This window comes from Phyllobates terribilis, unplaced genomic scaffold (genome assembly GCF_046119375.1).
Source record: "Phyllobates terribilis strain yellow unplaced genomic scaffold, ASM4611937v1 Scaffold_10__3_contigs__length_209671492, whole genome shotgun sequence".
Taxonomy (NCBI): domain Eukaryota; kingdom Metazoa; phylum Chordata; class Amphibia; order Anura; family Dendrobatidae; genus Phyllobates; species Phyllobates terribilis.
In genome coordinates, this window is record NW_027362770.1 from 134,380,960 (window position 1) to 134,392,717 (window position 11,758).

Below are 11,758 nucleotides of genomic sequence, written 5' to 3' on the forward strand. Positions count from 1 at the left end.
GGTTTGTCATGTGCAGGAATTGAAAGGGAACAAGCGAGTTGTGGCGGATGTGAGGCAGAGAAAATTAAACCTTATATAAAGGGAACTTGGTGCCAGAACCTCTGCTGGATGTACACGTGTTCTGTGCATGCCACCATGAAGTGGTTATGATGCAGTGGAAAGTGCACCGATGATCAGACAGCCCTGAGCGTAGTGCTCCGAGCCGAATCGAGACCGCAAAATAGTGTTCTGGGGCCAAATTGAAATCAGAGTATAGTGCTCTGGGGCTGGGCCAAATCGAGACCGGAGTATAGTGCTCTGGGGCTGGGCCAAATCGAGACCGGAGTATAGTGCTCTGGGGCTGGGCCAAATCGCAACCAGCGTATAGTGCTCTGGGGCTGGGCCAAATCGAGACCGGCGTATAGTGCTCTGGGGCTGGGCCAAATCGAGACCGGAGTATAGTGCTCTGGGGCTGGGCCAAATCGAGACCAGAGTATAGTGATCTGGGGCTGGGCCAAATCGCGACCAGCGTATAGTGATCTAGGGCTGGGCTAAATAGACACCGGAGTATAGTGATCTGGGGCTGGGATAAATGGAGACCAGAGTATAGTGATCTGGGGATGGGATAAATAGACACCGGAGTATAGTGCTCTGGGGCTGGGCAAAATTGAGACCAGCGTATAGTGCTCTGGGGCTGGGCCAAATCGCGACCAGCGTATAGTGCTCTGGGGCTGGGCCAAATCGAGACCGGCGTATAGTGCTCTGGGGCTGGGCCAAATCGAGACCGGAGTATAGTGCTCTGGGGCTGGGCCAAATCGAGACCAGAGTATAGTGATCTGGGGCTGGGCCAAATCGCGACCAGCGTATAGTGATCTAGGGCTGGGCTAAATAGACACCGGAGTATAGTGATCTGGGGCTGGGATAAATGGAGACCAGAGTATAGTGATCTGGGGATGGGATAAATAGACACCGGAGTATAGTGATCTGGGGCTGGGCAAAATTGAGACCAGAGTATAGTGATCTGGGGATGGGATAAATAGACACCGGAGTATAGTGCTCTGGGGCTGGGCAAAATTGAGACCGGCGTATAGTGCTCTGGGGGTGGGCCAAATTGAGACCAGCGTATAGTGCTCTGGGGCTGGGCTAAATAGACACCGGAGTATAGTGCTCTGGGGCTAGGCTAAATAGACACCGGAGTATAGTCGTCTGGGGCTGGGCCAAATTGAGACCGGCTTATAGTGCTCTGGGGCTGGGCTAAATGGAGACCAGCGTATAGTGCTCAAGGGGCTGGGATAAATGGAGACCAGAGTATAGTGCTCTGGGGCTGGGCCAAATTGAGACCGGCGTATAGTGCTCTGGGGGTGGGCCAAATTGAGACCGGCGTATAGTGCTCTGGGGCTGGGCTAAATAGAGCGGAGTATAGTGCTCTGGGGCTGGGCTAAATAGAGACCGGAGTATAGTGCTCTGGGGCTGGGCTAAATAGACACCGGAGTATAGTCCTCTGGGGCTGGGCTAAATAGAGACCCGAGTATTGTGCTCTGGGGCTGGGCTTAATGGAGACCAGAGTATAGTGCTCTGGGGCTGGGCCAAATTGAGACCGGTGTATAGTGCTCTGGGGCTGGGGTAAATGGAGACCAGAGTATAGTGCTCTGGGGCTGGGCCAAATTGAGACCAGTGTATAGTGCTCTGGGGCTGGGCTAAATAGAGACCGGAGTATAGTGCTCTGGGGCTGGGCTAAATAGAGACCCGAGTATTGTGCTCTGGGGCTGGGCTAAATAGACACCGGAGTATATTCCTCTGGGGCTGGGCCAAATTGAGACCGGCGTATAGTGCTCTGGGGCTGGGCTAAATGGAGACCAGCGTATAGTGCTCTGGGGCTGGGCCAAATTGAGACCGGTGTATAGTGCTCTGGGGCTGGGCTAAATAGAGACCGGAGTATAGTGCTCTGGGGCTGGGCTAAATAGAGACCCGAGTATTGTGCTCTGGGGCTGGGCTAAATAGACACCGGAGTATAGTCCTCTGGGGCTGGGCCAAATTGAGACCGGCGTATAGTGCTCTGGGGCTGGGCCAAATTGAGACCGGCGTATAGTGCTCTGGGGGTGGGCCAAATTGAGACCGGCGTATAGTGCTCTGGGGCTGGGCTAAATAGACACCAGAGTATAGTGCTCTGGGGCTGGGCCAAATTGAGACCGGCGTATAGTGCTCTGGGGCTGGGCTAAATAGACACCAGAGTATAGTGCTCTGGGGCTGGGCCAAATTGAGACCGGCGTATAGTGCTCTGGGGCTGGGCTAAATAGAGACCGGCGTATAGTGCTCTGGGGCTGGGCCAAATTGAGACCGGCGTATAGTGCTCTGGGGCTGGGCCAAATCGAGACCGGAGTATAGTGCTCTGGGGCTGGGCTAAATAGACACCGGAGTATAGTGCTCTGGGGCTGGGCCAAATCAAGACCAGAGTATAGTGCTCTGGGCCTGGGCCAAATTGAGACCGGAGTATAGTGCTCTGGGGCTGGGCCAAATTGAGACAAGTGTATAGTGCTCTGGGGCTTGGCTAAATGGAGACCGGAGTATAGTGCTCGGTGGCTGGGCTAAATGGAGACCAGCGTATAGTGCTCTGGGGCTGGGCCAAATTGAGACCGGAGTATAGTGCTCTGGGGCTGGGCCAAATCAAGACCGGAGTATAGTGCTCTGGGCCTGGGCCAAATTGAGACCGGAGTATAGTGCTCTGGGGCTGGGCTAAATTGAGACCGGAGTATAGTGCTCTGTGGCTGGGCCAAATTGAGACCAGCGTATAGTGCTCTGGGGCTTGGCTAAATGGAGACCGGAGTATAGTGCTCTGTGGCTGGGCCAAATTGAGACCGGAGTATAGTGCTCTGTGGCTGGGCCAAATTGAGACCGGAGTATAGTGCTCTGGGGCTGGGCCAAATTGAGACCGGAGTATAGTGCTCTGGGGCTGGGCTAAATGGAGACCGGAGTATAGTGCTCTGGGGCTTGGCTGAACATTCATGTGATCATGAATCAGCTCAGAAGAGTTCAGTAAATGACAGATAGAGGAGTTACAACTCTCTGTATTACTGTAGCTCACTGCTGAAAGTGCACATTTCAGTGTAACCACAAAGCCTGTTGCCTCTCCGGGAGGGAATACAGGACCTGTTGTGTGCACAGCATGTATGTGTGACTTCATGTCAGGGATTTACCCATCCATCCCTTACTATCAAAGCTACTTGACCCCTTAGCAGTGACAGCAAGAGTGTCCTACTCCTTCTAAACACCAGGGCTGACCACCACTGGATATCCCAAACAGTGATACTATCTGGTGGGGTGCTGTCCCTGGAGGAAGATTGTAACCGCTGTGAGAGCTCAGGACATTACTCAGTGGCACAAGTGCCGCACAGCTTCCCCTTCTCACATCCTGACCACCAGATGAGACCATTCTCTGTGTGTCAGACATAGACATTCCTGTTTTTCATTCTTCCCATAGGTGGTGGTTACAGCGGAGAAAGAGATAATGGGCGAGTGGTTGAAGATTCCCTGCTTGGATGATGTGGGAAGCTGCGTCTATGATGATTTCTGTGATGTTCTGGATGTTTTAATTCCACCAGGACTGCCATGTCCCGAACCGCTGCACACATACGGCCTGCCGTGCCACTGCCCGTTTAAAGAGGTGAGTGCCAGGAGCGGCAGCTATACACAGCTATATGCTCCATATACATCACTGGCATCATATACTTACAGGTATGGCAGGAATTACATTGCATTATATATCTGTTATCTATCAGATAAAGATGGCGGCCATTAGCGGCTCATCTGCCGCACGGAAGTCAGCGACGATGCAGCCGGGAGATGACCGGCGCTAGCTGGTCATCTCCCGGCTGCTCGCAGCATAAGCACCCCGACCGGCGGCGCCGCTGACCTCCATGCGGCTACAGTCGGGAGATCAGTGGCTAGGGCCGCTGATCTCCCGACGGCAAGTGTGAAGGGAGGACCGGGCAGCGGCGCCGCCGGTCGGGATACTTCTGCTGCGAGCAGCCGCTCATCTCCCGGCTGCTCGCAGCGGAAGTACCCGCACAGGCAGCGGCGCTCCCCGGTCCTCACTAATACAATTCACTGATTGGTTGCGGCCGCGACCAGTCAGCGATTTTGGCGCCAAATTTAAACACCGCTCTGCTGATTGCGCCCGGTCGGCCGCATATATATTCTAGAATACCCGATGCGTTAGAATCGGGCCACCATCTAGTATCTATATATTAGCTAATATCTAGCTATTATCTATCTAATATCTATCTACATTATCTATCTAATATCTATCTAATATCTATCTACATAATCTATTATCTATATATTATCTAATATCTATAGTGGTGGCCAAAAGTATTGGCACCCCTGCAATTCTGTCAGATAATACTCAGTTTCTTCCTGAAAATGATTGCAATCACAAATTCTTTGGTATTATTCTCTTCATTTAATTTGCTTGCAAGGAAAAAACACAAAAGAGAATGAAGCAAAAAATCAAATCATTGATCATTTCACACAAAACTCCAAAAATGGGCCAGACAAAAGTATTGGCACCCTCAGCCTAATACTTGGTTGCACAACCTTTAGCCAAAATAACTGCGAACAACCGCTTCCGGTAACCATCAATGAGTTTCTTACAATGCTCTGCTGGAATTGTAGACCATTCTTCTTTGGCAAACTGCTCCAGGTCCCTGATATTTGAAGGGTGCCTTCTCCAAACTGCCATTTTGAGATCTCTCCACAGGTGTTCTATGGGATTCAGGTCTGGACTCATTGCTGGCCACCTTAGAAGTCTCCAGTGCTTTCTCACAAACCATTTTATAGTGCTTTTGGAAGTGTTTTGGGTCATTGTCCTGCTGGAAGACCCATGACCTCTGAGGGAGACCCAGCTTTCTCACACTGGGACCTACATTATGCTGCAAAATTTGTTGGTAGTCTTCAGACTTCATAATGCCATGCACACGGTCAAGCAGTCCAGTACCAGAGGCAGCAAAGCAACCCCAAAACATCAGGGAACCTCCGCCATGTTTGACTGTAGGGACCGTGTTCTTTTCTTTGAATGCCTCTTTTTTTTTCCTGTACACTCTATGTTGATGCTTTTTGCCAAAAAAGCTCTACTTTTGTCTCATCTGACCAGAGAACATTCTTCCAAAACGTTTTAGGCTTTCTCAGGTAAGTTTTGGCAAACTCCAGCCTGGCTTTTTTATGTCTCGGGGTAAGAAGTGGGGTCTTCCTGGGTATCCTACCATACAGTCCCTTTTCATTCAGATGCTGACGGATAGTACGGGTTGACACTGTCGTACCCTCGGACTGCAGGGCAGATTGAACTTGTTTGGATGTTAGTCGAGGTTCTTTATCCACCATCTGCACAATCTTGCGTTGAAATCTCTCGTCAATTTTTCTTTTCCGTCCACATCTAGGGAGGTTAGCCACAGTGCCATGGGCTTTAAACTTCTTGATGACACTGCGCACGGAAGACACAGGGACATTCAGGTCTTTGGAGATGGACTTGTAGCCTTGAGATTGCTCATGCTTCCTCACAATTTGGTTTCTCAAGTCCTCAGACAGTTCTTTGGTCTTCTTTCTTTTCTCCAAGCTCAATGTGGTACACACAAGGACGCAGGACAGAGGTTGAGTCAACTTTAATCCATGTTAACTGGCTGCAAGTGTGATTTAGTTATTGCCAACACCTGTTAGGTGCCACAGGTAAGTTACAGGTGCTGTTAATTACACGAATTAGAGAAGCATCACATGAATTTTCAAACAGTGCCAATACTTTTGTCCACCCCCTTTTTTAGGTTTGCTGTGGAATTATATCCAATTTGGCTTTAGGACAATTCTTTTTGTGTTTTTTCATTGAAGACAAATTAAATGAAGAGAATAATACCAAAGAATTTGTGATTGCAATCATTTTCAAGAAGAAACTGAGTATTATCTGACAGAATTGCAGGGGTGCCAATACTTTTGGCCACCACTGTATCTACATTATCTTTCTAATATCTATCTATTATCGATCTAATATCTATATATTATCTAATATCTAGCTATTATCTATCTATTTATCTATTATCTATCTAATATCTATCTATATATCATCTATTCTACATCCCTCTATCTATCATCGGGTGCAGAGACGCCTGAAGCTTGTAGATGCTTTTGCTGACATGAAGATTTTACCCTTAATCCTTTGTGCTATTTTCACCTGTATAATGAACCCCTGTTTGCCCGTGAGCTGGATCCCTCCATCATCCATCATCAGTACATTCTTATCACACATTTCCTCTGTTCAGTCAATTATTTTTCACAAAGGGCCACATTGTCGTCTCTTAAAACAAATAGCCCCCTGAGTGTCTCATTTAGACAGTATTAATGCCCCTTTTGTTGCCCCCACACAAAAAAAACTTATGGTCACCTAATTGAAGCTATAGTGGGGGTCACCGCGGGCGGTGTAATGCGGTAATGTCATTGTGCTGCCGGCAGCAGGACACTGACAGCAGTGTGCGGATTACAGGATGGAGAGTGATGGGGATGGTGACGATGGTTCCCTCCTCTACCACAGGATCCAACAATACTACTGTACGTCAATACAGTTCAATGTGGCGCCTGCCCCGAGATCCGCGGGCACCTGGTCAGAAATCTGCGACATGTACATTGTGCAGGGTCTTTGGCGATAGTGGCTTCACAGCCTTTATTTGCGCCTAAGGCAATTGCCCCTGTGGCCCTCACCCACGTTATGCCACTGCTAAAAGGGCAAACTAGTATAGGCTCAACTCCACTTTCCTGTTAGCAAAAATATTTGATTGATCGGAGCGATCCAAAAATATATGGGACACATAATTGTGGGTCTGGTGCATTCATGAAGACCCCATTCCCTGCCTCTTCCTGTCCTCCTCACAGCGACTGATAGGCCTCTGTGTATCCAGTACTTAGCAGTCACCTGTCATTCACCTCTGAGTGGGGCGAGTGAAGTGATAAACTACTGCATATGTTCCACGTAAGGATGGCCAATTAATTTTCCCAATGGGCCACATAAAAAACAAGAACTATTGAGGAAGCCCCAAACCAACAGCAATTCTGCTCAATATTAACTTTAGCAGTAAATTCTGTAGCGCAATGGCCGGCGCCCCTGCATGGAGTACCCTTCTCCCTCCATGCAGGGATGCCGGCTTACTCACTGCCCCTGGCCCCACAGCTTGGTCCCCGGCGCGTTACCTGCTTCCTGCTCTGTACTGTATCTCGGTGGCACTTCTAGTGCTCGCGCTTCCTGCTGTTAAACGGGCAGCACGCGCATATGGTAAATGTCCTCAGCCTGTTGCTGAGAGGCATGTAGCATAATGATCTGACCTGCTGGATGGCTCTCAGCCTATTGCTGGGAGTCATCCTGTAGAAAAGACTCTCTCTCTCTTAGGGAGACGACGAAGCTACAGCTTTCAATAGTATGTAGTCTCCCCTACTAGTGAGTTGTTAGTTCCTCCGGTACATGTGTGGCCAGTCTCCTGAACCTGAACCCCTGGTCCTTGTGTGGCTAATGCACTTAACCTAAATCCCTGGTCCGTGTACCTGAACATTGTCCCCTGGTCCTGCCAGTCCTGTTCCCGAAGTCCCCTGGTCCCAAAGCGACCAGTGCCTTGACATTGTCCCCTGGTCCTGGTGCTTCCAGTCCCATCGCCGAAGTCCCCTGGTCCCGGAGCGGCCAGTGCCTGAACATTGTCTCCTGGTCCTGGTGCAGCCAGTCCTGTCCCGAAGTCCCCTGGTCCCTGAGCGGCCAGTGCCTAAACATTGTCCCCTGGGCACAGTGTGGCCAGTTCCTGAACATTGTCCTCTGGTCCTGGTGCGGCCAGTCCTGTTCCTGAAGTCGCCTGGTTCTGGTGCAGCCAGTCCTGTTCCTGAAGTCGCCTGGTTCTGGTGCAGCCAGTCCTGTTCCCGAAGTCGCCTGGTCCTGGTGTGGCCAGTCCTGTTCCTGAAGTCGCCTGGTCCTGGTGTGGCCAGTCCTGTTCCCGAAGTCACCTGGTCCTGGTGTGGCCAGTATCAGAATGTTTCCCTATGTGAATCTTCGTGTCAGTAACCGCCCTGCAGTGATCGTAAATTGAACCTATTAGTTTGAACGGAGCCCTAGTCTGTGTCAGCTAACCTGACCCCTGGGGTCATCTTCTGCAGTAGCAGGGACTGCCTAGGAGTGGTACCTGGTGGCTACCTGCAGCTCAGCCTTTCTTCACCATCTAGAGCTGCAGTGAACACCAGGTAGCTGCTTAGCTAAGCCCCTACCTAGACAGACCCGGCCCTGTGGCACAGTGGGTCCACTAATCCACATGTGCCACCAGTGGGTGTAACAAATTCTACGGTTTTGATTAGCAGCTACTGTAAAGAATACATATTACGATAATCCTTGTGGCTGTGGCTTCCAGCTGTTCCTCATGGGCGTGAACTTAAGGACCACGCCCAGTTGACAACCCCCCACCCCCTAGATTTATATATAGGGAAGAAGGGTCCATATCTCAGGAACGGAGAGGAGCAGGAACAAAAGTAAAACATCGCCAGATTCAGGAGAACAGCAGCATTTACACCAGGTAAAAGAATTAAACATTCATGGAAGGTGACACAATCATGCTTAATGTCACTGGAGGAAGCGACCGTATTGACGTCAAACATTTGCACCAGATGATGTGAACAGAGCCCAATCTATATCGTCTTGCAATAATGTAGCATTTAATTCTATTTTCTCCTTATTTTCCAGGGGGCCTACTATCTTCCTGTCACCAGCTTTGAAATCCCAAGTCTTTCTATCCCGTCCTGGTTCACCCACGGCAATTACCGCACAAAAATTGTCGTTAGCCACAGAGACCAGGAGATCGGTTGTGCCCAGCTCACTTTTTCTCTAGCCGGCTCTTATCTCTGATGGAATTTGGGGACACTTTATACCTTTCCTGGCACCCTACACATGGAGCAATGGGATGTGCCAAGCCCTAAGAAACCGCGTCCTTCTACTTCTAGATGTGTGTAACGTCTCTTAACGCTTTTAGATAAAATATTAACGTGATGTTTTATCACTGTAAGACTATGTTCACACATCGTGTTTTTTTCCAGCGTTTTTTGATGCAGTTTTTTATGCAAATTTTCAGCTGCCTTTTGCAGTACCAGCAAAGTCTAGGAGAAACCAGAATTCTCTGTTCACACATCATGGGTTTTTTTTGTCAAGGATTTTGTGCTTTGCATGTTTTTTTGGGGAAAATAGAGCATGTCACTTCTTTCACCCATAGGAAGTAATGGGTGGTGAAAAAAACGCATCAAAATTTGTATCAGCATTTTTCCAGCGTTTTTGATGCCAAAAAAGAATGGGGCTCTTTTTTTTTTAACTGAACTTTATGTACATGCATAAAAAGAGACACTGAAAAAACGCATAAAAAAGCACCAAAATTGGAAGAAAAATCCTGAACAAAATGCCCTTGAAGATCTGGTTTTGCTGCAGAAAATTGACGCCAAAAGAACCATGATGTGTGAACATAGCCTAAGAGTTTTTATTATGTAACAAGTAAGGATCTGGATCCTTCTATGGGAAAAATCTGTAAAAAGGGAGATTAAATACAGCAATAAATAGACTAATACGGAGTATAGGTAATAATAAATCACAAATCACTGTCTTTTTTAGATTATACAGGTGGTTATAGCCTAAGATGTCTTTTTCGGTCATTACTTGGTCACATTTGCTAATATAGCTGCCATGACAGCTTCTACAGAGGCTGTCGTTCATTATTATTTACTGCCCTGAATGGGTTAAAGGGTTATTCCCATCCTCATATTGTCCGGATACTGCATATAAATATAAGCACATTTGCAATTTACTGCTTATTAAAATTTTAAGCCGTTCTTGAGATATTAACACTTTTCTTTAGTTTACAGCTGGTTGCCTAGGAGACCGACCACCGCTGCTATCTAGCTTTTAAGCTCTGCACTGAAGATGGCTGGGTCTAGGAAGTAATGGTCCACTCTAAGGATCTTGGCCAAATCCAAAACACTGCTTACAAACTCTACAGAAAAGAGCTTGTAAGCACTGCACACGTTCTGTTGTCTAGCCATGATTGGTCGGTCTCCAAGGCAACGAGCTGTAAACAAAAGAAAAAGCGATAATATCTCAAACAGCTGAAAATTTTAATGAATTGTCAATTGCAAAATTGCTTGTATTTGCAAGCAAAATCTGACAATATCTGTTTATGAAGATGGGGAATAACCCTTTAAGGACCCTCTTTAATTACTCTTTAAAGGGTCTGTCTATTGTTGGGGACTATTTATTTTTTCTTAAATGCATGTATTTTGGGCTAAAATAAAATATTTTTACAATTGAGTATCATTAAAATTTTTGGCTTTTTATGGCTCTTTGTGTCTCTTCATAGTCAACTTTGGTGTGATCTGTAGTCAGAAATCAGCTGAGAGGAGCTCAGAAAAAGATAGATGAAAGAGTTACGACCTCACTGTCAGGCCATCGGCATGAGCTCACTAACAGGTTCTCAGTGAACTCATTCTGCAGTCAGCTATAGAAGGCAAAAGGTGCAAACATTTTTATGAAATCTATTTGTAAAAAATGATCTTTAGCTTCAATTACATGAATTTAAAGGGAATCTGTCACCGGGTTTTTACTACCTTATTTGAAAGTAGCATGATGTAGGGGCAGAGACCCTGATTCCAACGATGTATCGCTTACTGGGCTGTTTGCTGCAGTTTTGATTAAAAACTGTTTTCTCTGCTGCAGATCTAGCAGTTCTCTGAATGCTGAGCTCTGTATAACCCCGCCCACACCACTGATTGGCACATTACTGTGCATAGGCAGAAATCTGCCAATCAGTGGTGAGGGGCATGGTCGGACTACCTTGCAGCAGGTTTACTAGTCCTAATCTCCTGCTGTTAAAACAGTGATTTTATCTAAATTACAGTGATCAGCCGAGTAAGTGACACATCGCTAGAATCAGGGTCTCTGTGTCTGTGTCTTTTATTATTTTATGCTACCCGCCGTCCCCATCCATCTTTTTAAGAAAACTTGAAATTGTTAGTAAATGATGTTGGGGTTTGATGTCTCACCGGACCTTGACCATTTTGGCCACATAAAAAAGTGGCAGAGTGACTGTCTGTGTCCTGCTTAACGTCTGCAGCTGATTTCCTGCTCTGAAGCTCTGTCTCTGGAAGACTCACATGTGCCTTGGCTGTATAAGATGTAAATGGATTTTTGCTTTTATGAATACTAATAATTAATGATGTCACATGATAATGACAAATGTTAATAAAATATCCTTACATGACTCAGTTTGTCCTTCAATGAATCATTAAGCCTAAAAACCAAATGTCTTACATTGTCCTATGATATATTAGGGAGGAACTGCAGTGACTTTAAAGGTGTTTTCAGGTTTCGGAAAAAAACAGTGCTTTACTCACCCTTCCCAGGTCCAGCTCTGAGCCTTTGCCGCTGCTTCTTGTTTTATTTGCAGCATTAACGTCACGTTGAAAGCTCTGCAGCCATTAGCTGAGCTCTGCGGCTAGCGCCAAGTAGACTTTACAAGCCACTGAGCTCATTGATTGACTGCAGCGAAGTGAAATCAACGCTGCAGACAATAATAGACACAGGAAGCATCGGCGGACACAAATGGCATAGCAAAATCCTAATTGGGCATCCCTCCAAACCCCCCCCCAAAAAGTTAAATATTCGGCAGTATCACAGAAGGACATGTCTCACAAGTAGAATTGAGTGAACCCCAACTTTACGGTTCAAGTTCTGATACTC

At 47.3% G+C, this 11,758-nt stretch overlaps 1 protein-coding gene across 1 annotated transcript in view; it reads left to right on the forward strand.

The window, feature by feature from the left end:
* The window catches only part of LOC141164495 (ganglioside GM2 activator-like), a 68,147-nt gene extending 56,868 nt beyond the window's left edge, over positions 1-11,279 (forward strand). Inside the window, exons 3-4 of the mRNA XM_073649825.1 lie at positions 3,458-3,640; positions 8,726-11,279. Coding sequence (XP_073505926.1) covers positions 3,458-3,640; positions 8,726-8,887 — 345 coding nt within the window. The 3' untranslated portion in view covers positions 8,888-11,279. The remainder of the gene's footprint in view (positions 1-3,457; positions 3,641-8,725) is intronic.
* Positions 11,280-11,758: the final 479 nt, after the last annotated feature.